Source organism: Salvelinus alpinus, chromosome 38, assembly GCF_045679555.1.
Source record: "Salvelinus alpinus chromosome 38, SLU_Salpinus.1, whole genome shotgun sequence".
NCBI classification, from domain to species: Eukaryota; Metazoa; Chordata; class Actinopteri; order Salmoniformes; family Salmonidae; genus Salvelinus; species Salvelinus alpinus.
Window position 1 is genome coordinate 2,287,677 of NC_092123.1, and position 27,611 is coordinate 2,315,287.

At 44.9% G+C, this 27,611-nt stretch overlaps 1 protein-coding gene across 1 annotated transcript; it reads left to right on the top strand.

The window, feature by feature from the left end:
• The first annotated feature begins 1,284 nt into the window (after window positions 1-1,284).
• Window positions 1,285-27,611, top strand: LOC139566389 (heparan-sulfate 6-O-sulfotransferase 3-B-like). Its single transcript, XM_071387513.1, has 2 exons — window positions 1,285-2,389; window positions 24,241-27,611. The coding sequence occupies exons 1-2, from the start codon at window positions 1,821-1,823 to the stop codon at window positions 24,998-25,000; spliced, it is 1,329 nt and encodes a 442-aa protein (XP_071243614.1). The 5' UTR covers window positions 1,285-1,820; the 3' UTR covers window positions 25,001-27,611.

A 27,611-nucleotide genomic window follows, 5' to 3' on the forward strand; every position in this document is an offset into this window, starting at 1 on the left:
AGAACGCCAGTACTCCCCGATGCTTCGTGTGATGGCTTCTGCATTCTGTCAGGATCTATCACAAGGATGACGCTGGAGAGACGAAGCAGGTACGGGGAGTAACATTTAATAAATAACGGACATGGAACGAGACATAAACAGCTTAGCAAACAGAAAAACAATCAATGCAGAAGCCGGGAACAGAGCTGGGGAACTGACACATATAGGGGAGGAAATGAACAGGTGATAAAAGAGTCCAGGTGAGTGCAATAACGCTGATGCGCGTGACGAGGAAAGGCAGGTGTACGTGATGGATGGCAGGAGTGAGTGATGCAAGGCATTCTGGCGCCCTCAAGCGCCAGGGGGAGGGGAAGAGCAGGAGCAGACGTGACACCATCAGACTGTTAAATAGCCATCACTAGCCGGTACCACCAGGTTACTCAACCCTGCACCTTAGAGGCTGCTGCCCTATGTACATAGATATGGAATCACCGGTGACTTTAATAATGGAACACTAGTCACGTTAATAATGTTTACATACCTCTTTACTCATTTCATATGTATATACTGTATTCTATTCTACTGTATTCTAGTCAGTGCCACTCCAACATTGCTCATCCTAATATTTATATATTTCTTAACTCCCATTCTTTTACTTTAGATTTGTGTATATTGTTGTGAATTGTTAGATATTACTGCACTGTTGGAGCTAGGAATACAAGCAATTTGCCTCACCAGCAATAACATCTGCTAAATATGTGTTAGTGACCAATAACATTTGATTTGATTTGATTTGACACACATACACACACTAATGTACTGGTTACAAAGGTGCTTTGCTTTCCTATAATCTAGGTACTGTCTGTCGCTATTGGACCTGTCCAAGGTTCTGAAACGCTATAGCCTAGTATAGACCGTTCAGGTCAGCACAGGGCTCACTTTAAAACCAAGAAGACATACAACATTTGTATAACAGTCATGTAGTTACTATTGGGAATTTGATGAACCAGAAGTTTGACATCAGAAACTCCTTTGCAAGCTGACCGCAAAGGAATTTGATTTCCATTAATGGGGATGGCCGGTGTAGGTCTATAGGCATAATCACATATCCCCTGTTTGGATTGGCTTAAAAAGTAATGTTTCACTGCGAACATTGGTATGGTGGCCTGGGTATGGGTATTTCACGTAGGCTATGTTCATGGATTGGTTAATTTTGCAGCAAGTGATAATAAATGATTGGTTCATATGCAGAGGGTTCTCTATCCTCCGCTTTCAATGTATTGTCCTGCGCACAGATGAACAATTGTTGTTGAGATGCTGACTTGAAGAGCCGGCCTTAAGCGACACAAAATTATTATTTAAAAACATTGTCGCGGTGACTCAAAGGTTTCAAATGAACAGTGGACTGGTCGGCTATAGAGAGATGCATGGGTAGTGCGTGTGCGCCTGGTGGTTATGCTACTAATGACAGCGTGATACACTTATGCGAGCTTGCACTCGCCGCCTCCGGACAGAGCCGTGTAGAAGAAGATGTTGAATCAGCTACGCGCTCGTGAGATAGACTACCCTGGATAGGCTATGTCTCCGTTTCAAATTTCACAAATGTCTCCCTTGCTTCTGACAATAGAAGACGATACATTGCCACAGCGTTGGGAACAGTTAATTATTACATTTTGCTGCTGGAAATAAATCGGCTGCCTGTCTAGAGAGACGTGCATCGCCCCAAAGGAGACATCAAGTTTGACAACTGTAACCATCTAGACTACGATGAAGCAGGGTGCACGAGGAGTTGGAGCATTTGGTTTGGCTGGAGACTTTATGTTACCGTTTTTATCAATGGCATGACTATTTCACCACGCACAATGGAGGATAAATCAAACAAACTAATTTTGATTCCGATACTGGCCGTGGTCTTCTTGATGATAGGCTATCAGTACATTTGTCCAGCCGGCAGTAACTCTTGTCGCTTTCTAACTGGGGACAAGTTGAGTGGAATGTTCCGCCAATATCACTCGGGGGACGACATTTACGCGTACCAAGATGGCCTGGACGAGGAGGGTTCCTCAAAAATTCTGTCCAAATTCAATTTTACTGAACGAGACCTTGAGCGACACGTGGATTTCAACATCAAAGGAGATGACGTTATAGTGTTCCTCCACATCCAGAAGACCGGTGGGACTACTTTCGGACGACACCTTGTCAGAAACATTCACCTCGAACAGCCGTGTGATTGTATGCCCGGACAGAAGAAATGTACCTGTCACCGCCCGGGCAAAGCGGAGTCCTGGCTTTTCTCCAGGTTCTCTACTGGTTGGAGTTGTGGTCTGCATGCGGACTGGACCGAGCTGACTAACTGCGTGCCTGTAGTGATGAACAAGAAAGACAAGAAGGATGCTCAGAGGAACGGACGGTAGGGGGTCTCAATTTGATTCTTGTTCCTGTAGCTAATCAGTAGAGCCTAAACTGTTTGTGGCCAGGAGAAACAGTGTGAGATGCAAGTGTACATCGACAGAATTCAATCCAATGATCAGATAGGTTTGAAAGAATATTGTAGCCTATACTACATTTCTATAACAGAATATTGTAGCCTATACTACATTTCTATAACAGAATATTGTAGCCTATACTACATTTCTATAACAGAATATTGTAGCCTATACTACATTTCTATAACAGAATATTGTAGCCTATACTACATTTCTATAACAGAATATTGTAGCCTATACTACATTTATATAACAGAATATTGTAGCCTATACTACATTTCTATAACAGAATATTGTAGCCTATACTACATTTCTATAACAGAATATTGTAGCCTATACTACATTTCTATAACAGAATATTGTAGCCTATACTACATTTCTATAACAGGAACAATAGCATGCAGAGGGTGGAAAACCCTGGATCTCAGGGGCTGCAGTGGGCAGGCTTTTGTTCCAACTCAGCATGAACACTGATTAAAATCGTTATGCTTTGTATTAAAAGACTATGATTAGCCTCTCTTCTGAATAGAGCGTGCTACAAGCTTGATTAAACGTATAGAAGACAAGGAGCTTGACTAAAGATATGACCAATTTCCGCCCTTGCACTCATGTTCCTGTTGAAAATGAATTTGCACTTTTCTGAAGGCTTTAACAGGCAGTAGTTATCCTCACAGAGGGCTACTGTACATGACGCCTTTATAAATGGTTATAAACACATTATAAACACATTATAAACTGCACCTATGTCAGGGTAATTCCATTCTGGGGTAGAAAGGCTGAAACACTTCTAGTTAAAAAAAGGAAAACTTGTTCCGTTTTTACTTTTAGGTTCTGCTTGACATTACAATCATTTAATCTTCTTGTATTTTTGTTGGTGCATTTGTCCTCTTGTTGGTCCTGATCCCATACTTCTTACTGTAGCTTTAGGATGTACTGTAACCATAGGGATAATACAAGTAGAGTACTGTAGATTATCCCCATGGTTTTTATTGGTATCAAGAGTTCAAAGATAATCAATGATTATGAGGGTGTTATCAAAGACCATAAAGACTGACATAGTAAAACTTAAAACAGTAAATCTGGTAACAATGCACTTAAGTATTACAGAAATATGATCTGCTTGTATAAGAAGAATAAGCATGGAAATGAAACAGATCAAACAGACTAAAACCATGGCACTGGTTTGTTAAAGTTCCAATGCAGTCATTTTTATCTGCATATCAAATCATTTCTGGGTAGCAATTAATTACCTTCATTTGAGACATTTTTTTAATGGTCAAATATAAACAAAAATAGCTTGTTAGCAAAGAGCAATTTCTCAACAAAGATATTTGCTAAGATTGTCTGGGTGTCGTCTGAGTGGGGAGGGGAAAACTGAAAACAAGCTGTTATTGGCAGAGAGGTTTGGAACTTTCTTTCTTATTGGTCTAGGCAAGTCAGGCAAGCCAAAATTCCATCCCACCAAAACAGACTGAAATTTCAGGCGGCCTTTTCAAACAGCTCTTACTATAAAGGGCACTATCATAATTTTCACAATTTTACAGTATTATTCCAACCTCATAGTGGGGAAATATATAAAACACATGAAAAACATGTTTTTAACTGCACTGGGCCTTGACATTGGAAATTGAGAGGTTGTCACTCTGAGAGTCTCCGTGCCTATAGGCTAGCATGGAGCATCTATGGGGACATGATGGTCTTTAGTGGAGCCAAAGCTGCCATCTGTCTATTGTTGCCCTCGGGTCATCTCACAGACACCCCATCATCTGGTCTCCCCTGGTCGAGGCTGTGTCAGGGCTGGTGCCAGGGCTCTGACAACGTTGGCATTTCCAGGCAGTCCCCATGCAGCTCCAGAGCATGGGACGCTTCAGTCAGGCTAACGCATGAAAGGTCACATCCATCCCAGCAGATCCTGTCACATCAGACTACTTTCGTTGGAACGCCCACCGTGGGTGAATGTGGATGTATCTCCTGTTCCTAACCAACATGATCAGGATTAGGCTCTGCCCTAATGCTAAAATCCCTCCCTCCCTCCCTCCCTCCCTCCCTCCCTCCCTCCCTCCCTCCCTCCCTCCCTCCCTCCCTCCCTCCCTCCCTCCCTCCCTCCCTCCCTCCCTTCTTGACTTCCGTCCTACTTTCCACATAATTTACCTTCACTTGACCAACCGCATCAGTGAGTCATGTGAGGTTACTGCCAATTACTAATAAGAGCACTGTGCCACAGAGTCCAGTATGGCGTGCTGCTCAAAGCAGCAACACACTGCTCCAGCCTTAGAATCTGCTTAATTTGTCACTTCTGCTCTTGCACGGTCAGCTGCAATGGTAGGAAAGAGAGAGAGAGAGAGAGAGAGAGAGAGAGAGAGAGAGAGAGAGAGAGAGAGAGAGAGAGAGAGAGAGAGAGAGAGAGAGAGAGAGAGAGAGAGAGAGAGAGAGAGAGAGAGAGAGAGAGAGAGAGAGAGAGAGAGAGAGAGAGAGAGAGAGAGAGAGGAGGCAAACCTCACTGTCTCACCCAAGTATAAAGATAACATAATTACCTGTTCTGGAGTCAATTCCATCTCAGAACAATCAAATTCAAATTGCATTGAATCACCGGCTATGAACTGGAAAACCGCACATTATCTTTGACATTTTTTTCTTCTTCAATTCATTGGAAATGAACCCTGAGGCTGACGGACACGGCTTTTACTCAGAGCCTGTGAACATTGGCTAATGTGTTTCTTCCATAAAGAGACACCACTACTAGAATAGACAAATATATTATTAACATTTTGCTTTGTTTTATAGGAGGAGAGATTAAACATCCTACCCAGGACCCACAGCAGCCTAGTAGTCTAATAATATGGGTTTTGTGCACAAAATCCAGTACACTGATGATTCAGCGTTGTCTTCCTCCTCCACGTTTCACTGGCACTGGGACCCAAAGCAGACCATGAGAAAATGAGAAAAAACCCATCTGGTGGCAAATTTCTGACATTAATCTTGTCCTGCACTTAAGTCAATTTCTCATCTGTTAAATCTCTCAGCTCAAGATTCCCATCTGAAGAGAAGGATGTTTTATGTAAGCTCCTCTCCCAGTTAGTTCAGAGGGTAGATTGAAATTCTAACTGTATTTACAACCCATTTCACAAACACATATAACAAGGAAGTCACATCAGATAGGACGAAAATGAATAAGAATAAGTCAATAAAACGGATAATATATGATCAGAAGGTGATTATCAGTGGAGGTGTAGCCCCAGGTGTATTCATGTACAGCAGATGTCTCACACTCCGAGGTATGTGTGTGTTCCAGACACTCTGTGTAGATCAGCCACACGCACGCACACACACATGCACACAGAGCTCGGAGCATGCTCTTCACACATCATTAGACACAGCATCCCGGTTCTGACACTCATTTACCCGTTTTTTCTTCGCAGAAGGATAGAGAGAGAGAGAGAGAGGTATGATTTCTGACCTTAATTAGCCAAGTTGGTATAAGGTAATTCTGTCATTAGTGTGTTCCCTCTGTGTAGTTTCTATAGATCTGGAGTTAACCTGACCAGGGCTTCCCAAACTCAGTCCTGGGGCCTCCCAGGGGTGCACGTTTGGGGTTTTTCTCCAGCACGACACAGCTGATTCAATTAGTCAAAGCCTGATGAAGAGTTGGTTATTTGAATCAGCTGTGTAGTGCTAGGGCAAAAAACAGAACCTGCACCCAGGGGAGGCCCCTTCCAGAGTTTGGGAAACCCTGAACTAGACCAAAGGTCCATTCAGTTATTATTTCCCATAGAAGTTGGTCAATTGATCATATGCCTTAATAAAGTCTTGTGTCAGCAACACTTTCTCCCAGCAATTGCCTGGGAAGTCTTTCAAAAAACCAATGTGTTGTTGGTTAGGATCATATTACAAAAATGTATCAGTCCCTAATCAGAACGTAATATATTCCATTGTAATGTAATATCATGCATTCTGCAGAGGTATTCAGAGGATAGTAGTAATCTCCACACTCCTTTACGGGAGATTAGAGATTACATCCTTTTATCATCTGGAGGCAGATTAAGGAGCAGATCCCGATTTATACAAAAACTTGTTGTTCTTCATGTGTATGTACAGCACGCCACTAAAGTCCCGAATACAAGCCTGTTGATCTTCATGTGTATGTACAGCACGCCACTAAAGTCCCGAATATAAGCCTGCTGTTCTTCATGTGTATGTACAGCACGTCACTAAAGTCCCGAATACAAGCCTGTTGATCTTCATGTGTATGTACAGCACGTCACTAAAGTCCCGAATATAAGCCTGCTGTTCTTCATGTGTATGTACAGCACGTCGCTAAAGTCCCGAATACAAGCCTGTTGATCTTCATGTGTATGTACAGCACGCCACTAAAGTCCCGAATACAAGCCTGTTGTTCTTTATGTGTATGTACAGCACGTCGCTAAAGTCCCGAATACAAGCCTGTTGATCTTCATGTGTATGTACAGCACGTCACTAAAGTCCCGAATACAAGCCTGTTGTTCTTCATGTGTATGTACAGCACGTCGCTAAAGTCCCGAATACAAGCCTGTTGATCTTCATGTGTATGTACAGCACGTCACTAAAGTCCCGAATACAAGCCTGTTGTTCTTCATGTGTATGTACAGCACGTCACTAAAGTCCCGAATACAAGCCTGTTGTTCTTCATGTGTATGTACAGCACGTCACTAAAGTCCCGAATACAAGCCTGTTGTTCTTCATGTGTATGTACAGCACGCCACTAAAGCCCCGAATACAAGCCTGTTGTTCTTCATGTGTATGTACAGCACGTCACTAAAGTCCCGAATACAAGCCTGTTGTTCTTCATGTTCTTTCTACTTGTTCCTTTCCCCTCTCTTTTTCTGTCTTATCAAGAAGTGTTTTGAGTACACAGGTTTCTCTAATATAAGGTCATTTGAAATAGTGACATAACTTGACTGTTTTCAAGTCTCCATACCAAGTTATTTTCTGAGAAACAATCAGGACATGCTCATGAGTGACATGTGGTTGCATTATTACTTGTTTGGCCATCTGTGTCTGTAGGCCATTGCTGTGGTTCCATGTATTACTGTATGTAGTTCCATAAGCAGTACATGGTCTTTCTGATAACTGTGATAAAGAGAAAGGTGACATGCTAACTACAATCCTGACAGGCTGCTGTGCTCCTGACTTGTATAGTTTATCTTTAGGAAATGTACAAGTCTTTGCAACAAAAGCAGGTTTCTGTCAATTGAGAAATTTGCGCTGCTCTGTGCTGGGGGGAAAGTGAAGGCTGAAATAAATTGTGGTCCAAGTAACTCACTGGAGAGTCCATTATTCTTTGGTGTCCCCCCCCCCCCCCCCCACCCACCGTCCCTCTCCCCCGCCCTCTTACCCTCGCCCTCCTTCTCCCACTCTCCTCTCTCCCTCTCTCTCTCAATTCAATTCAATGGGCTTTATTGGCATGGGAAACATATGTTTACATTGTCAAAGCAAGTGAAATGGTTAAACAAAAGTTTGTCTCTCTCTCTCTCTCTCACACACATGCACTACCCAAGATCTACCCAGTAAATCTCTCATTTTATTCCACTGTCTCTACACCAGTATCCCTAGGGCTTTCCTGTAGCTCCTGAAATAGCATCCCAGATCTGAGACCATCAGAGAACCACAGTTAGCCCTCTCTCTCTCTCTCTCTCTCTCTCTCTCTCTCTCTCTCTCTCTCTCTCTCTCTCTCTCTCTCTCTCTCTCTCTCTCTCTCTCTCTCTCTCTCTCTCTCTGTCTCTCTCTCTCTTTCTCTCTCTCTCTCTCTCTCTCTCTCTCTCTCTCTCTCTCTCTCTCTCTCTCTCTCTCTCTCTCTCTCTCTCTCTCTCTCTCTCTCTCTCTCTCTCTCTCTCTCTCTCTCTCTGTCTCTCTCTCTTTCTCTCTCTCTCTCTCTGTCTACTCAATCTGAAATGAATCTGTGCCGTATGGAGTAACATACCTTTTCTGCCTATTCTCCCGTGGGCTTGTAATGGACTGCACGTTGTACTGTGGATGTGCAGTAAGTGTGTGGGCATTTGTGTGTGTGAGTGTGTGTGTGTGTTGGCACGTGGGCGTGTGTGGGTATGTGCCTGTGTGTGTGTGCGCGTGCGAGCACTGTAGGAAGGTATTCTATTATCTGTTCAGTCACGTCAACTAATTGCTCAATTAATATGCACGACTCTATTTAATCCAACAACATCAGCCAAACGAATGGTGTTAAGTTATCACAGCATCTCTAAAGGAAAAAAGGATTTCACACACAGCTGTTCATGCTTGGCTAGCACGTAGCATCTTTCCCTGCTTTAAATGAGTGTTGCATCATCATTCACGCTTCATCTGTGGAGAGAGACTATATACACGCCGTCGAACAGATGCCGTCGAACAGGAGAGAGTGCAGAAGGGATCTGATTGGTCCCTAATACATGGTGACAGTCATATACATTCAGGAAGAGAAACAGTGGTTCTGTCCCAAATGTAACTCTAATCCCTATATAGTGCACTACTTTTGACCAGGGCCCATATTGCTCTGGTTAAAACTAGTGACCTTTACGGAATAGGATGACATTTGGGACTCACACACTGAGAGAGATACACTACCAGTCCCATTCTGCCTAGTGCTCTGACGTTACTTGATGCTCTGTATCAAACATTCTCAGTGAGGACTTAGTAAGCTCAGTTGTCATAATTGGGGCTAGTTCGTTTTTTTTACCTGACCATGATGATCTCTGGGCTCTTGTCATTACAAGTTAATTACCCCAACAACGCCTTCCAATCCTGGAACTGGCTTGAGCAGCAATCAGTCATTTAACAAAATCAATCTCACACTAGAGTGAATGGATCTGTTCACTCCCACACTTGGCTGTACGGGCCGGGGACAGTGCTGGGAGTGTGAATGGACAGGAGGTCAGTCTGACCCATAGAACTGGAATGAGTTTCAATCTATTTCTAGGATCTGACCTTACTCTACAGACAGCTCAGGCAGGTCTTTCAACTCCTGTGGAGTTGTCCTCCCTGCAGTCTCTAAGAAGGAGCTTTGTATATGTAGTATCTATGCTCTTTTCATCTTACCGTATCATTCCCTGCCTCTTTTTTGTCACTTCTCCCTCTCACCCTCTGTTTGTATTTTTCTTAGACCCTGTGGTGCAGCGAGGGTTTATAATGCAGAGCTCCAGCTCTTTGTTGTGTCGTTGTGTCTCTGTCCCTCCCTGTCCCTCTCTACCCATTCTTCTCAAATCATTATTCAAAAAAATTTGTAACTGCCTCTCTCTCTCTCTCTCTCTCTCTGCGAGGGTTCATTAAGTAGATCTCTAGACCAGACTGGGGAGGATATCTCCCACAGTCTGGCTGTTGGCAGTAGTCACACAGCTCCACGTGGCTCTGGCTCAATGGACACACTGATGATCCAACTCCCATCTGATCGTTTCCCACACTAATATAACTCCCATACTGACATTCTAATATTCGGAAAGAAATGTTTAGGGCGATGTGATTTATGTTCAGTTCCCTGTTTTGACAATCTTTCAGGCCCCTACAGTAAGTATTGAATGAATCTGCCACTAAGTAAAGTAACATTACCAGTGGTTGGTTGGTTAATGGTTCATTGTGAATGGTTAATTGCCAGTTAGTGATCAGTTAGTTAGTGGTTAGCTCTGGTATGTCTTCATTTTGGGCTCCCGAGTGGCATAGCGGTCTAAGGAACTGCATCTCAGTGCTAGAGGCATCAATGCAGTCCCTGGTCCAGGCTGCATCATATCTAGCCATGATTGGGAGTCCCTTAGGGTTGCGCACAATTGGCCCAGCGTTGTCCGGGTTTGGCTGGGGTAGGCCATCATTGTAAATAAGCATTTGTTCTTAACTGATTTGCCTAGTTAAATAATATATATATTTTTAAATCGCATCTCTCACTATCTTTCTATTTCTTGTCTAACACCGTTGGCCTGCTGCCTCTACCAATCACAACGTGCTTGATACAAACACGAAACTGCACGGTTCAAGGACACAACCTCCATTCCCAGCAGGAAATTCCACCTCCTGCAGGGGGGCTGGGGAACAGGTCACAAACTCACACCCTCTGGGTCTCCTGCAGGGAAGCTAATTCACACACCAGAAAGAGGTGTTGGAGAGTGTTTGAGGGTGTTAAGTTTGGGAATAGGACAACCGATTGGGTTATTGTGAATATGAAAGTGTATGATAGAAAATGGTACGGCTTGTGTAGCCTATGTGGGTGAATGTAGCTTCAGTGTGATGTTAGTGACACCTTTGAATTGGATTTGCACTGGTTGTGTGCTACACTCCCCAAGAATCATCAACACCCTAGCTTCAGTGTGAAGTAGAAACATCCACAACTTTCAAACCTCTTATCTACCAGTATCACACAATATGGCAGAAGTAAGGGTAGGTTAGGACCGCTAGTACACAAGTACCAGGTCAGGCAACCGTGATTTATGAAAATGTCTGATGGACTTATTCACCTCATTGGATTGGAATCACAGACAGTAGTCTCAGCTTGGCCAAACTTCCTATGGGGGGACTTAGTGCACAGACTTAAAACAGTCAACACAGCAGAAGAGTAAGAGATGGTGCTGCAGTGGATAGCAGCCATTTTACAGGCTCCTGACCAATTCTGCTTTTTGAGTGTTTTGTTACACTGATCGTAACTTTTTTGTACACAACGTGTTTGCCATAATTTCCTAGGAACGAAAACAGCTTCTGGACAGAACAGTGACCACTAACCTCGATTTGGATGACAATTTATGGATGACAATTCAATGATTCGACAGCTCTGGACTTGCTGCTAATCCCCGGGACTCGAAAGAGGAAGCGACAGCACAAGACAGGCAGACGAGCTGCCATCCTGACGAGATTATGTTGACGAGCAAATAAACCGCCTCTACCCTCTGTTCTGTTGGCGAACGTACAGTCACTAGAGAACAAACTGAAGAACTGTAATATTCTATGTTTCTCGGAGTCGTGGCTGAACAAGGACATGGATAATACATAGTGCATTCGGAAAGTATTCAGACCCCTTGACTTTTTCTACAATCATCTCTGCAGCACTCCACCAATCAGGCCTTTATGGTTGAGTGGCCAAGCGGAAGCCATTCCTCAGTAAAAGGCACATAACAGCCCGCTTGGAGTTTGACAAAAGGCATCTAAAGGACTCTCAGACCATGATAAACAAGATTCTCTGGACTGATGACACCAAGATTGAACTCTTTGGCCTGAGTGCCAAGCGTCACATCTGGAGGAAACCTGGCACCATCCCTTCGGTGAAGCATTGTGGTGGCAGCATCATGCTGTGGGGATTGTTTTCAATTGCAGGGACTGGGAGACTAGTTGGGACAAGTCTCTGAATGTCCTTGAGTGGCCGAGCCAGAGCGCGGACTTGAACCCAATCGAACATCTCTGGAGAGACCTGAAAAAAGCTGTGCAGCGACGCTCCCCATCCAACCTGACAGAGCTTGAGAGGATCTGCAGAGAAGAATGGAAGAATCTCCCCAGATACAGGTGTGACAAGCATGTAGCATCATACCCAAGAAGACTCGAGGTTGTAATCACTGCCCAAGGTGCTTCAACAAAGTACTGAGTAAAGGGTCCGCACCTCTCTGATTCAGAGGGGTTAAATGTGGAAGACACATTTCAGTTGAATACATTCAGTTGTACAACTGGCTAGGTATCCCCTTTCCTTTCCTAATACATATTTAAATGTGATATTTCCGTTTTTTTTTATACATTTGCAAAAATGTCTAAGAACTTGTTTTTGCTTTGTCATTATGGGGTATTGTGTGTAGATTAATGAGGGAAAAAACTATTTAATACATTTTAGAATAAGGCTGTAACGTAACAAAATGTGGAAAAAGTCAAGGGGTCTGAACACATTCCGAATGCACTGTACATCTCGCTGGTTTTTCCATGCATCGTCAAGACTGGTCGATAGCCTCAGGTAAGACAAAATAGGAAGGAGTGTGTGTCACGACTTCCGTCAAAGTTGGCGCCTCTCCTTGTTCGGGCGGCGTTCGGCGGTCGTCGTCACCGGCTTTCTAGCTGCCACCGATCCACGTTTCTTTTTCCATTTGTGATGTCTTGATTGTACACACCTGGTTCCCATTGCATTATTATTATTTCCATATTTAACCCTCTGGTTCTCATTATGTTTTGTGCTTGATTGTTCCCGGTTCTGTGTTAGTCTGTTGTGTTAGGGTTTGTGATCCCTGCGTGGATTTATTTTTGCTGATTATTTTTCCAGAGTAAAGTACGTTATTTTACTCAGTTCTGTGTCCTGCGCCTGCCTCCGTTCTCACCTCTGCACAACTAACACATGACAGTGTGTCTCTTTGTTAACAACAGCTGGTGCATGATCTTTAATGTTAAGGAAGTCTCAACTTTTTGTTTGCCTGAGTTAGAATACCTCATGATAATCTGCAGACTATACTATTTACCAAGATTTTTCATCTATATTTTTCTATATCTATTTTCCACCACAATCCGATGCTGGCACTAAGACTGCACTCAATGAGCTGTATAGGGCCATAAGCAAACAGGAAAATGTACATACAGTACATACAGCGGTGCTTCTCATGGCTGGTGATTTTAATGCAGGGAAACAGAAATTAGTTTTACTTAATTTTTTACCAGCATATCACCTGTACAACTAAATGCAACAAAACTCTACATCACCTTTACTCCACACACATAAACTCATGCAAGGCTCTCCCCCACCCTCCCATTGGCAAATCTGACCAAAACTCTATCCTCCTGATTCCTGCTTACAAGTAAAAATTCAAACATGAAGTACCAGTGATGCGCTCAATACGGAAGTGGTCCGATGAAGCAGATGCTAGGCTAAAGGACTGTTCCACTAGCACAGACTGGAATATGTTCCGGGATTCATCTAATAACATTGAGGAGTTTATCACATTGGTCACTGGCTTCATTAATAAGTGTATCAACAACATTGTCCCCACAGTGGCCGTACGTACATATCCCAACCAGAACCCATGGAGCTGCCACATTCAAGGAGCAGGACTCTAATCCGGAAGCTTATAAGCAATTCGGCTACGACCTCTGACAAGCCATCAAATAAGCGAAGCGTCAATACAGGACAATACAGGTCAGGGCAGGCAGGGGTCAATAATCCAGTAAGGTGGGGTAAGGTACAGAACGGCAGGCAGTCTCAGGGTCAGGGTAGACAAAATGGTCAAAACCCGGGAAGAATTATAAAACAGGAGCAAGAAACAGGCAGGAGCAGGGGAACAAACGCTGGTAGGTTTCACGAACAAAAGAAACTGGCAACAGACAAACAAAGAACACAGGTATAAATACACAGGGGATAATGGAGAAGATGGGCGACACCTGGAGGGGGAGACAAGCACAAAGACAGGTGAAACAGATCAGGGTGTGACAGTACCCCACCCCCCTCTAGAGGCGCCACCTGGTGTCCTACCTGGACAGATGAAAGGTGGGATGTATGCGAAGCGTACGGGAGCCGGGGTCCGGTGGCGATCCGTTTGTCGTCGATACCTGGAGGTGGTCTTGAAAAGGGCCGACCGGGCTCTCCTCCAGGTACGACGACAGCGGCGGACAAACATCTGGGCAGAAGGTATGCCGACCTCTTCTTCCTGCTCAGGGAAGAGCGGGCTGATACCCCAGGGAACACTCAAAAGGTGATAGACCCATGGCAGAGCAGGGAAGGGTGTTGTGGGCGTATTCGACCCACACAAGGTGCTGGCTCCAGGTGGTGGGGTTGGCGGAGACCAGGCAGTGCAGAGTTGTCTCTCGGTTTTGGTTGGCTCGCACCGACTGGCCTTTGGACTGGGGGTGGAACCCGGAGGACAGGCTGGCCTACGACCCAATGAAGGTGCAGAATGCCTTCCAGAACCGGGACGAGAACTGAGGACCCCGGGCGGAGACCATGTCAACGTGCAGTCTATGGATCCGGAAGACATGCTGCACCATGAGCTGGGCCGTCTCTTTGGCAGAGGGTAGCTTGGGGAGAAGAATGAAGTATGCGGCTTTGGAAAACCGATCCACAACGGTCAGGATGGCGGTGTTGCCATCAGATGGGGGGAGACCCATGACAAAGTCTAGGGAGATGTGGGACCAGGGATGGTGAGGGACAGGCAGAGGTTGGAGGAGACCAGCTGGAGCTTGCCGAGGAGTCTTATTCAGTGCACAGACCATGCAAGCGGCGACAAATGCGGAGACGGCAGGAACCATGGTAGGCCACCAAAAGCATTGTTGCACAATAAGCCAGTGTCCGCTGGGAGCCCAGGTGGCAGGCAAGCCTGGAGGAGTGGGCCCACTCCAGGACCGCCGAGTGGACTGAGTCAGGCACAAAAATCCGGTTTGGCTGGGAATGCTGTGCCTCCCAAACCTGCTTCGCTATTCCCCAGCTGGGTGCTGTCGCCAGGCACGAGGTGGGTAGGATGGTCTCAGGTTCTGGGGTACAGCCCCTCTCCTTTCCCATGGACGTTAGAGCACTGGACGGGCGCTCTGTAGGCCGGGTTACCCATAATACCACCCCCATCAACTTTCGTGTGTCAGGGAACCACAGTGAGATGATCCATTTCCTGCTCATTAAGTCTCCTCAGGTTCCTGTGGTATTGGGATTCTCCTTGCTGCAGCAACACAATCCCCTCATTGACTGGTCTGCCGGTGCCATCATGGGTGGGCTGGAGCCCGTTCTGCCATGCCCATTGCCTGAAGTCAGCGCAGCCTGCCCCGGGACGTCTTCCTGGGGCCTCGGAAGTTGCTCCGGACCTCTCCGCCATTCCCGTGGAGTACCAGGACCCCCGGGAGGTGTTCAGTAAGGCCCGGGCCACTTCGCTGCCGCCGCAGCAACCATATGACTATGGGAATAATCTTTTCCCAGGCACCACTCCACCCCGGGGACGACTGTACTCTCTTCCGGTTCCGGAGACCAAGGCTATGGAGACCTACATTGAGGACTCCCTAGCAGCTTAAATTTAGAGAGGGAGATATAAGAATCCAGCTTCAGAGATTTTTGCAATTCGTTCCAGTCATTGGCAGCAGAGAACTGGAAGGAAAGGCGGCCAAAGGAAGTGTTGGCTTTGGGGATGATCAGTGCAGTATAAATGCTGGAGCGCGTGCTACGGGTGGGTGTTGCTATGGTGACCAGTGAGCTGAGATAAGGCAGAGTTTTACCTAGCAAAGACTTATAGATGACCTGGAGCCAGTGGGTTTGGCGACGGATATGTAGTGAAGGCCAGCCAATGAGAGCATACAGGTCGCAGTGGTGGGTGGTATATGGGGCTTTGGTGATAAAAAGGATGGCACTGTGATAGACTGCATCCAGTTTGCTGAGTAGAGTGTTGGGGGCTATTTTGTTAATAACATCGCCAAAGTCAAGGATCTTTGTTGCGAAATAGGAAGCCGATTCTAGATTTCATTTTGGATTGGAGATGCTTATTGTGAGTCTGGAAGGAGAGTTTACAGTCTAACCAGACACCTAGGTATTTGTAGTTGTCCACATATTCTAGGTCAGAACCGTCCAGAGTAGTGATGCTAGTCAGGCGGGAGGGTGCAGGCAGCCATCTGTTGAATAGCATGCACTTAGTTTTACTAGCATTTAAAAGCAGTTGGAGGCCACAGAAGGAGTGTTGTATGTCGTTGAAGCTGTTTAGGACATTGAGCATGGCTGATGTGCACCCATGACCAGCTCAGAAACCAGATTGCATAGTGGAGAAGGTACGGTGAGATTCGAAATGGTCGGTGATCTGTTGGTCAGGATGATCAAGTTGATCAGTTGGTCAGGATGATATCTAAGAGGGTACCCATGGTTACGGATTTAGGGTTTTACCTGGTAGGTTCCTTGATCATTTGTGTGAGATTGAGGGCATCTAGCTTAGATTGTAGGTGTTAAGCATGTCCCAGTTTGTGTCACCTAACAGTACGAACTCTGAAGATAGATGGGGGGCGATCAATTCACATATGGTGTCCAGGGCACAGCTGGGGGTTGAGGGGGGTCTATAACAAGTGGAGAGAGAGAGAGAGACGTGTTTCTGGAAAGGTGGATTTTTAAAAGCAGAAGCTCGAATTGTTTGGGCACAGACCGGAATAGTATGACAGAACTCTGCAGGCTATCTCTGCAGTAGATTGCAGCTCCGCCCCTTTGGCAGTTCTAGCTTGACGGAAAATGTTATAGTTAGGGATGGAATTTTCAGGATTTTTGGTGGCCTTCCTTTTTGGCGGAGTGTGCTAAAGCAGTGAATTAAACAAATTTAGGGAGGAGGCTTCTAATGTTAACATGCATGAAACCAATGCTTTTACGGTTACAGAAGTCAACAAATGAGAGCGCCTGGGGAATGGGAGGGATGCTGGGGGCTGCAGGGCCTGGGTTAACCTCTACATCACCAGAGGAAAAGAGGAGTAGGATAAGAGTACGGCTTAAGGCTAAAAGAACTGGTCGTCTAGTGCGTTCGGAACAGAGAGTAAAAGGAGCAGGTTTCTGGGTGGCGGAAGAATAGGTTCAAGGCATAATGTACAGACAAGGGTATGGTAGCATGTGAGTACAGTGGAGGTAAGCCTAGGCATTGAGTGACGATGAGAGAGGTTTTGTTTCTAGAGGCACCATTTAAGCCAGGTGCGGTCACCGCATGTGTGGGGGGTGGAACATAAGGGCTAGCTAAGGCATATTGAGCAGGGCTGGAGGCTCTACAGTGAAATTACTAACCAAAACAGCAATAGACAAGGCATATTGACATTAGAGAGAGGCATGTGTAGCCGAGTGATCATAGGATCCAGTGAGTGAAGCCCAGGTATTATCTGATGGATTTCTTCGGCTAGTCGGGAGATGGGCCTAGCACGAGGCTAGCTCCAGGCTAACTGGTGCTTGCTTCGGGACAGAAACCCCCTGGGACGGTTACATCGGTAGACCAGTCGTGATGGATCGGCGGGCTCCGTGTCGGCAGCAAAGGGTCCAGGCTAATTGGCAAAAGAGGTATTGAAGCCCAGGAATTATCTGATGAATTTCTTCGGCTGGCCCAGAGATGGGCCTAGCTCGATGCTAGCTCCAGGCTAACTGGCTAGCCTGCATCACCGAGCTAGCCTGCATCACCGCTTGGTATGGCAACTGCTTGGCATCCAACCACAAGGCACATACAGAGGGAATTGCGTACGACCCAGTACATCACTGGGGCCACGCTCCCTGCCATCCAGGACCTCTATACCAGGTGGTGCCAGAGAAAGGCCCTAAACATTGTCAAAGACTCCAGCCACCCAAGTCATAGACTGTTCTCTCTGCTACCGCACGTCAAGTGGTACCAGTGCATGAAGTCTGGAACCAGCAGGACCCTGAATAGCTTCTAACCCCAAGCCATAAGACCGCTAAATAGTTGCCCAAATAGCTACCCGCACTATCTGTATTGACCCTTTTTGAACTAACTCGTTTGACTCATTACATACACTGCTGCTACTATCAATCCTGTTGCCTAGTCACTTTACCCCTACCTATATGTACATATCTACCTCAATTACCACTGTGCATCGACATTGTGTATTTATTCCTCTTGTTGTTCTTTTTTATTATAAAAAAATAATCTCTCCTTTGATGGGAAGGGCCCGCAAGTAAGTATTTCACTGTCAGTCTACACCTGTTGTTTATGAAGCATGTGACAAATAAAATTGTATTTGATTTGAGCCATTTTCCAGTAAGTGACTCAATTCCACCTCATCAAGCCAGTGTGTTTCCTTAATAGTAATGAATGAGAATTGTCTTGGCTAATATTGATCCCATGTTCCTCATTTCCTCTACGGCGTGAGTTCCTTGAAAGCCTAAGCAAGCGAGGGGGAGGTGAGGGGAGGCAAGGGGGGAGACAGCAAGAGCGTCAAGTTCGCCCCACACACTCCGGGAAATCAATGAGAGGCTGTCGGCACTGCAGATGAAGGAGACTTGGAGATCAGGCCATAAGAGGGGCATAGAAATAGACATATGGGAATACAAGGTGTTTCAACAACTATTGCTCCTGTTTTAAGTGTCCCATCCATTCATTTATGTTAGTCATTGAGTGCTTCGATATAGCAGCATACTGTTTTCTTAGAGTTATATATTTTTTAATCATATGAGTTTGTGTCCAAGTATCTTCCCGACTATCTTGGGTCTGAGTACCCATAACACCCTCTGTTCCCCTCAGACATTTCTGAACCAGAGAAACGTGTCTAAAAGGTCAGCAGACACTGCAGACAGTGTATAGTTTACTGAAGGCCAGTGGATACAACTCCAGCCGTGTTAAATTCCATAAGCCAACTTCGCCCATTTTTTTTATTTTTTATCTTTGACCAATTATCTTTATTCAACCATCGATCAGACAGACACTGGGAGTCCTGGCAGGGCAGTATTGATTGCTTGTCCAGAGTGCTCAGAGTGTTGAAATGGTCAGTTATGAATGATTGAGAGGCACTCATCTTATTAGGGTGGATAGAGGCCTCTCTCTGCCACTGGGTCAGATGCATCCCAAATGGCACCCTATTCCCTATACATTCCACTACTTTTGTCAAAATAAGTGCACTACATGGAATAGGGTGGCATTTTAGACACAGCCATTGCATTGACCATGCCAGGAGATGAGGGGGGGTGTTCTTCTGAATGAAAATGATTATGTAGTAGTGAATTACGTTGTTGCTCATTTACTTACTTTCCCTATATTGCTTGGTTTGATATTTTATCTCAATAAATAGTGACTTCATGGTTATAAATATTAAGTTATTTCGGCTTCTTACACTACATGTTCATATTCCTTGTTGTAACACAACTTGAATTGAAGTTAATCGGGGATTTTGTGGAGCAACACAGAGAGTAGCCGGGCTAATTTCAATCAATCAATCAATCAATCAATCAATCAATCAATCAATCAATCAATCAATCAATCAATCAATCAATCAATCAAATGTATTTACCTGCTTCTCTGATTGAGCTCTGTGCGAATAGTAGTTTGTTTCTCTATGAAGTCATCAGACAGGATCAGTCCTCCAGGCACACTAATAGAATCCGAGCTGTCTCATTCCATTATGGAAACCCAGTAGAAATCACAGATATTCATTAGAGGAGTAGCAACCCGCAACAGCTGTTTAAACAGTGGGAGGGAGTTGCAGTGTAGACGGTCATCTAATGTCAGGGTTAAAGTACCGGTTAGAGGTTGGTAAGCTAGATCTGTCCATGTACCTGCAGCATTTAACCTTTTACTGCAGTGCGCTGAATAAGGGTCACACAGAGTGTTTCTTGGTAGTCTTAAACAAATCTTCTTTGAAAGAAAATTATACACACGTGGTTATGGGCTTCAAAAGAAGACACCTGCACCATGTCAGATATAGAGTTGAAATGTATTGCATTTTGAGTTTGCATCCCGATATTACACGTTATGTACATACAAAAATATAAAACCATTTGACATAAACTCACCAGATTTTCTGTGATAAAAAAAGAAAATAATTTTGATCAAAAATATGATGGACCCTAAGCATTGTTTGAGTGTCATTTATAAGGGATCATAATATATGTATAAGCACACAGAGTATATACAATTTGGCGTTAAATAGTTTTGGAGTTTCACATTTTCAGCTTGTTTTATTTCGATTTCATCCCCTTTTAAAGATGACTGGCGCTAACACGGTAAAGCAAGCCCTCAGGCTCTGGTCTGCTTCAAGTGACTGGAGTTCTTTCTGTGCTGTAGAAATGAAACAAGTATAATGAACAAAAATATAAACGCAACATGCAACAATTTCAACAATGTAACTGAGTTACAGTTCATACAAGGAAATCAGTCAATTGAAATAAATTCATTAGGCCCTAATCTGTGGATTTCACATGACCACCCACTGGGGAGCCAGGCCCAGCCAATCAGAAGGGCTTTGTTTTATCAGCTGTCCGGGGGGCTGGTCTCAGATGATCCCATAGGTGAAGAAGCCGGATGTGAAGGTCCTGTGCTAGCGTGGTTACCCGTGGTCTGCGGTTGTGAGGCCGGTTGGATGTACTGACAAATTCTCTAAAACGACATTGGAGGTGGCTTTTGGTAACAGCTCTGGTGGACATTCCTGCAGTAGGCATGCCAATTGCACACTCCCGCAAAACTTGAGACATCTGTGGCATTGTGTTGTGTGACTAAACTGCACATTTTAGAGTGGCCTTTTATTGTCCCCCAGCACAAGGTGCACCTGTGTAATGATCATGCTGTTTAATCAGCTTCATTATATGCCACACCTGTCAAGTGGATGGATTATCTTGGCAAAGGAGAAATGCTTACTAACCGGAATGTAAACAAATTTGTGCACAAAATGTGAGACAAATAAGCTTTCTGTGCGAATGGAAAATGTCTGAGATCTGTTATTTCCGCTCATGAAACATGGGACCAACACTTTACACGTTGCGTTTATATTTTGGTTCAGTATATATGTAAATGCATGGAGTGTAGCCAGTCTGTAAGTCAACATCCATCCTGTTACAGAATATGATCTTCGCCCAAGACAATTACATGCCACACGTGTGCATGTGGAAACAAAGTGTGCATGTTGAAACAAAGTGTGCATGTTGAAACAAAGTGTGCATGTTGAAACAAAGTGTGCATGTTGAAACAAAGTGTGCATGTTGAAACAAAGTGTGCACTGTTGTTTTGCACAGCAAGATAAAGCTGAACACTCGATTGTTTGATGACGGACTCTATTAACTGTTGATTGATGCCCTGACCTTCCCAACGACTCTGTCCCTCGAACACACACACACACACACACACACACACACACACACACACACACACACACACACACACACACACACACACACACACACACACACACACACACACACACACATGTACAGCTCTGGGAGTGTGTGTCCATCTCTCTGTACAGCTCTGGGAGTGTGTGTCCATCTCTCTGTACAGCTGTGGGAGTGTGTGTCCATCTCTCTGTACAGCTGTGGGAGTGTGTGTCCATCTCTCTGTACAGCTGTGGGAGTGTGTGTCCATCTCTCTGTACAGCTGTGGGTGTGTGTGTCCATCTCTCTGTACAGCTGTGGGAGTGTGTGTCCATCTCTCTGTACAGCTGTGGGAGTGTGTGTCCATCTCTCTGTACAGCTGTGGGAGTGTGTGTCCATCTCTCTGTACAGCTGTGGGAGTGTGTGTCCATCTCTCTGTACAGCTGTGGGAGTGTGTGTCCATCTCTCTGTACAGCTGTGGGAGTGTGTGTCCATCTCTCTGTACAGCTGTGGGAGTGTGTTCTCCATCTCTCTGTACAGCTGTGGGTGTGTGTGTCCATCTCTCTGTACAGCTGTGGGTGTGTGTGTCCATCTCTCTGTACAGCTGTGGGTGTGTGTGTCCATCTCTCTGTACAGCTGTGGGAGTGTGTGTCCATCTCTCTGTACAGCTGTGGGAGTGTGTTCTCCATCTCTCTGTACAGCTGTGGGTGTGTGTGTCCATCTCTCTGTACAGCTGTGGGTGTGTGTGTCCATCTCTCTGTACAGCTGTGGGTGTGTGTGTCCATCTCTCTGTACAGCTCTGGGAGTGTGTTCTCCATCTCTCTGTACAGCTGTGGGAGTGTGTGTCCATCTCTCTGTACAGCTCTGGGTGTGTGTTCTCCATCTCTCTGTACAGCTCTGGGAGTGTGTTCTCCATCTCTCTGTACAGCTCTGGGAGTGTGTGTCCATCTCTCTGTACAGCTGTGGGAGTGTGTTCTCCATCTCTCTGTACAGCTCTGGGAGTGTGTTCTCCATCTCTCTGTACAGCTGTGGGTGTGTGTGTCCATCTCTCCCCACACTCTCAGTGTATCAAAGCTGCCAGTTTAATTCATTTACAGCCTGTGCCGTGGTCGGATATCCAATACGGCTTGGAGTGTGTGTGTGTGTGTGTGTGTGTGTGTGTGTGTGTGTGTGTGTGTGTGTGTGTGTGTGTGTGTGTGTGTGTGTGTGTGTGTGTGTGTGTGTGTGAGTCTGTGCGTGTATGTGAGTCAGTGTGTGCGTGTGTGTGCGTGTGTGAGTCTGTGTGTGTGTGCGCGCACGCTCGCGCATGTGTGTCATGAGAAAAAACTTTGTTAGGATCTATTTATGCTGACACATTAAAATCTCGGTCGATGGTAGTCTGCCACCTGACAATAATCTCCTAATTACCTTTGAGGGTGGTGTGTGTGTGTCCCCTGCACCAAAAGGTCAACAGTCAGATGGTTCTTTAAATGACTGTCACAGAGCCATTATTACCACTTCAGTGGTGCAGACTGACATTTCACTTTTCTTAATTACCCCTAAGAGGTTTGGTAGAAATCAATATTTGTTCATCAGTATAGAGACAACATCTGACATACTGTACTCTGACTACTCAACGCTATTGCTCACCGTTGAGAAAATCCTGTTCAAGCAATTCAGTTTATGTTCAGGCAAAATGTAAGCAATTCAGTTTATGTTCAGGCAAAATGTTAGCAATTCAGTTTATGTTCAGGCAAAATGTTAGCAACTCAGTTTATGTTCAGGCAAAATGTATGCAACTCAGTTTCTGTTCAGGCAAAATGTAAGCAACTCAGTTTCTGTTCAGGCAAAATGTAAGCAACTCAGTTTCTGTTCAGGCAAAATGTAAGCAACTCAGTTTCTGTTCAGGCAAAATGTAAGCAACTCAGTTTCTGTTCAGGCAAAATGTAAGCAACTCAGTTTCTGTTCAGGCAAAATGTAAGCAACTCAGTTTCTGTTCAGGCAAAATGTAAGCAACTCAGTTTCTGTTCAGGCAAAATGTAAGCAACTCAGTTTCTGTTCAGGCAAAATGTAAGCAACTCAGTTTCTGTTCAGGCAAAATGTAAGCAACTCAGTTTATGTTCAGGCAAAATGTAAGCAACTCAGTTTCTGTTCAGGCAAAATGTAAGCAACTCAGTTTCTGTCCTACCCGCTCCTCATAAATCTCTAGCAGCTGGCCGTTAGGAATCTGGAAGTGGAAACAAGCAGCGCTCTACGTTTGACACAGTCTGACTCCATGTAGTTGCAGCTTTCAAGGTTTTAGTCTTGATCTCAATTCTCAAACTCCCGTCACTACCTGTCAAGGGGGGGCTACTATTTTTTCCAGTGCCCGAAACGTTTCCCTTACTTTATTTGACTACGGGATCATGTAGAAAATACTGCAGTCCGGGTTGATCTGTGTTAGAAGAAGTGATTCTATATACATAGAAGGGGATCTCTCTGACTACACTCTCATCTTTAGCCTATATTCCCTTTATTGATTTAGGAAAAATCCTCTAGGGATTGGATGTTCGATAAATTGATAATCTTCCGAAAAAGTACAGTAGAGCGCAATGAAAAAGCCTACTTAAATGTAGCTATTTGTTATGTAGTGAAAGGAAGGTACCGGGGTATGCATATTCAGGAGCTAGGGAGGCCTAGCAATAAGATGAGAAATATCTCTTATTCAGTGTTAAAAATGAGATAGCCCACTGTGCTCTCAGCTCATTAGGATCACTGTTAGGAGAGAGAGTTATCAGACTTCTAATGCTGGCTATTTTTAAATGTGAGAAATATTATATTTTCTTCATTCTTTTCATCGCCCCATTTCCACCTTTTTTCTCTCTCACATGGTCAAATAATTATAGCTCATTGCCACCCTCTAGCTCATCAGTGAGTGTTAGATAGAGGGAGGGAAAGTGAAAGACGTGTGCCAGTCTCACTCTCTCTAACTCTCCCACTTCCCAGTTCTGTCATTACAGATTGGAGAGCACGGAGGAAATAAGATAAGGAAAGGAGACATGGAAGGGAAGCAAATATTGAAACTAATGTCTCTTTCTGTCTTTGCTGCTGCAGGAACTTCTACTACATCACCATGCTGAGGGACCCTGTCTCCCGCTACCTGAGCGAGTGGAAGCACGTGCAGCGCGGCGCCACCTGGAAGACAGCCCTGCACATGTGTGACGGCCGCTCTCCCACCCAGGACGAACTGCCCGCCTGCTACAGTGGCGACGACTGGACCGGGGTCACGCTGACCAACTTCATGGACTGCCCTTCCAACCTGGCCAACAACCGGCAGGTCCGCATGCTGGCCGACCTCAGCCTGGTGGGCTGCTACAACGTCTCCACCTTCACCGCCGGCGCCGAACGGGAGCGCGGCCGCGTCCTACTAGCCAGTGCCAAGAACAACCTCCGCAACATGGCCTTCTACGGCCTGACCGAGTTCCAGCGCAAGACGCAGTACCTGTTTGAGCGGACGTTCGGCCTGCGCTTCATCCAGGCTTTCACGCAGATCAACAGCACGCGGGCGGCCAGCGTGGGGGTGGGGGAGGGGGCTCTGCGGCGGCGCATCGAGGGGCTCAACGCCCTGGACGTGGAGCTGTACGAGTATGCCAAGGAGCTGTTCCTCCGGAGGTACCAGTACAGCCACCAGACACAGCACCGGGAGCAGAGGCTGAGGAGGAGGCAGGAGAGGCAGCGGCTACACCAGCACAGAGCCCCCATCTCCAAAGCCAGGAGGGAGGAGGAGGAGAGGGAGATAGAGGGGGTGGAAGGGGAGGAGGTGGGAGGTGTAGCCACCACAGAGGACTACAGCAGCCAGGTGGTGAGATGGTGAAGCCGTAACACCCATGTAAGGACTAGTACTTCTTGTCAGTTTCTCTCTCTCTCTCTCTCTCTCTCTCTCTCTCTCTCTCTCTCTCTCTCTCTCTCTCTCTCTCTCTCTCTCTCTCTCTCTCTCTCTCTCTCTCTCTCTCTCTCTCTCTCTCTCTCTCTGCTCCCTCTCTCTCTGCTCCCTCTCTCTCTCTCTCTGCCTTGGGCTGCCCAATGGTGTCTTAATCTTTCAGATGGATGTATTTATTATTTATTATTACTATGTATTATGATGTGGTAAACTTTTGTTTCTCCTCTCATGCAGAGTTTATTGTGTGTGTTCATTTTCTAATGCTTGTCTGTTCTTCAAAGTTGGTGAACAACCATAGTGTGAAATGGACATTCTACAAGATTTGATCAGAATCTCCATGGGACTGTACGTAAACAAAATTAGCGCCTCAGGATTCTTGAAAAGTAATGTGGTTCACTTAGGGTTGCAAAGGGAGGGTACAGTACTGTGAAAAAGTTTTAGGCAGGTAAGCTAACAAGGTGAGGTTGCTGAACACAGTTTACTGTCAAAAGTCATACACCATGGCAAGACTGAGCACAGCAACAAGACACAAGGTAGTTATACTGCATCAGCAAGGTCTCTCCCAGGCAGAAATGTCAAGGCAGACAGGGGTTTCCAGATGTGATGCCCAAGCTCTTTTGAAGAAGCACAAAGAAACGGACAATGTTGAGGACCATAGACGCAGTGATTGGCCAAGGAAACTTACTGCAGCAGATGAAAGACACATCATGCTTACTTCCCTTCGCAATCGGAAGATGTCCAGCAGTGCCATCAGCTCAGAATTGGCAGAAAACAGTGGGACCCTGGTAACACCCATCTACTGTCTGGAGAAGTCTGGTCAGAAGTGGCCTTCATGGAAGACGTGGGGCCAGGAAGCCACACCTCCGACGTGGAAACAAGGCCAAGCGACTCAACTATGAACGAAAACACAGGAACTGGGGTGCAGAAAAATGTCAGCAGGTGCTCTGGACTGATGAGTCAAAATTAGAAATATTTTGCTGTAGCAGAAGGCAGTTTGTTCACCGAAGGGCTGAGAGCGGTTCACGAATGAGTGTCTGCAGGCAACAGTGAAGCATGGTGGAGGTTCCTTGCAAGTTTGGGGCTGCATTTCTGCAAATGGAGTTGGGGATTTGGTCAGAATTAATGGTCTCCTCAATGCTGAGAAGTACATGCAGACACTTATCCATCATGCAATACCATCAGGGAGGCATCTGATTGGCCCCAAATGTATTCTGCAGCATGACAACAACCCCAAACATACAGCGAAAGTCATTAAGAACGATCTTCAGTGTAAAGAAGAACAAGGAGTCCTGGAAGTGATGGTATGACCCCCACAGAGCCCTGATCTCAACATCATCGAGTCTGTCTGGGATTACATGAAGAGAGTAGCACCTGAGGCTGCCTAAGTCCACAGAAGAACTGTGGTTAATTCTCCAAGATGTTTGGGCCAACCTACCTGCTGAGCTCCTTCAAACTGTGTGCAAGTGTACCTATAAGAATTGATGCTGTTTTGAAGGCAAAGGGTGGTCACACCAAATATTGATTTGATGTAGATGTTTCTTCTGTTCACTCACTTTGCATTTTGTTAATTGATAAATATAATCTACTAACATGTCTATTTTTGAAAGCGTTCTTACTTTACAGCATTTTTTCACACCAGCCTAAAACTTTTGCACAGTACTGTATAATACTGGAAACTTTCAAAGTTTACCAGTAAACTACCAGGATTTTGGTAGCTCTCTTTTTGTATTTTATCAGATGACATCTACAGGTCATTTTGGGTACTTCAGTTTATCACAGGTGTCTGTAATTATATATGGCCCTCTATGTGGCCTTATCACATGTAAAATGTATAAAATAATCGCATAAGATTTTAAAATAGGAAATTGAATGAAAAACCTGTAAAATATTATTAAAATATAAACCATCAACTTAGTGAATACCATTGGTGTTTAATATGAGGGTTTCAGCATAAAACACATTTATATTTTTTTACACACTTTTATGTCTTTGTTGTAACTGTTTTGTCACCAAACTGGTGGCAGTTGTGAAAAAAGTCAATAGTTGGAAGAGTTGCAGAGTTAAATGAAAAAAATGCCATTGTTGATTAGATGCTTTTTTTCATTAATTAGCCTATTTTCTCTTGAACGATATGGTCTATACACTAGAAAGTCATGGACAATATGGACACAGATATAAAAAATGTATACATATATGAATATATATTTTTTAAGTTATTTGAGTAAATGACCAAAGTTACCAAAGATTACATTTTAATTACCAAAACTACTGAAAATTCCGGTAACTTTAGTGAATTAGTGGTAGCTTTGCAACCTAGGACTTGATATGATATCTAAAGTAAGATACGGTAAGATACGATAGTAAATAACACAATAAAGGATTCATTAACCACCCTCCCATACTTTGGTTATTTAGGACAGGACTTGTATTAGTTCACTTTGTAAGTTTGCGTTCCAACTATGAGTTAGTATGTACAGTATGATGATATTCAAGACGTTCACCTGTAGGAAAGCTGTTCATTAAATGTACGCAGCATACCACTGAT

Coding starts and splice junctions, on each gene's coding strand:
- LOC139566389 (XM_071387513.1), top strand. CDS start 1,821: ATGACTATTTCACCACGCACAATGGAGGATAAATCAAACAAACTAATT. Junction 2,390..24,240: donor GATGCTCAGAGGAACGGACG/GTAGGGGGTCTC, acceptor TTGCTGCTGCAG/GAACTTCTACTACATCACCA.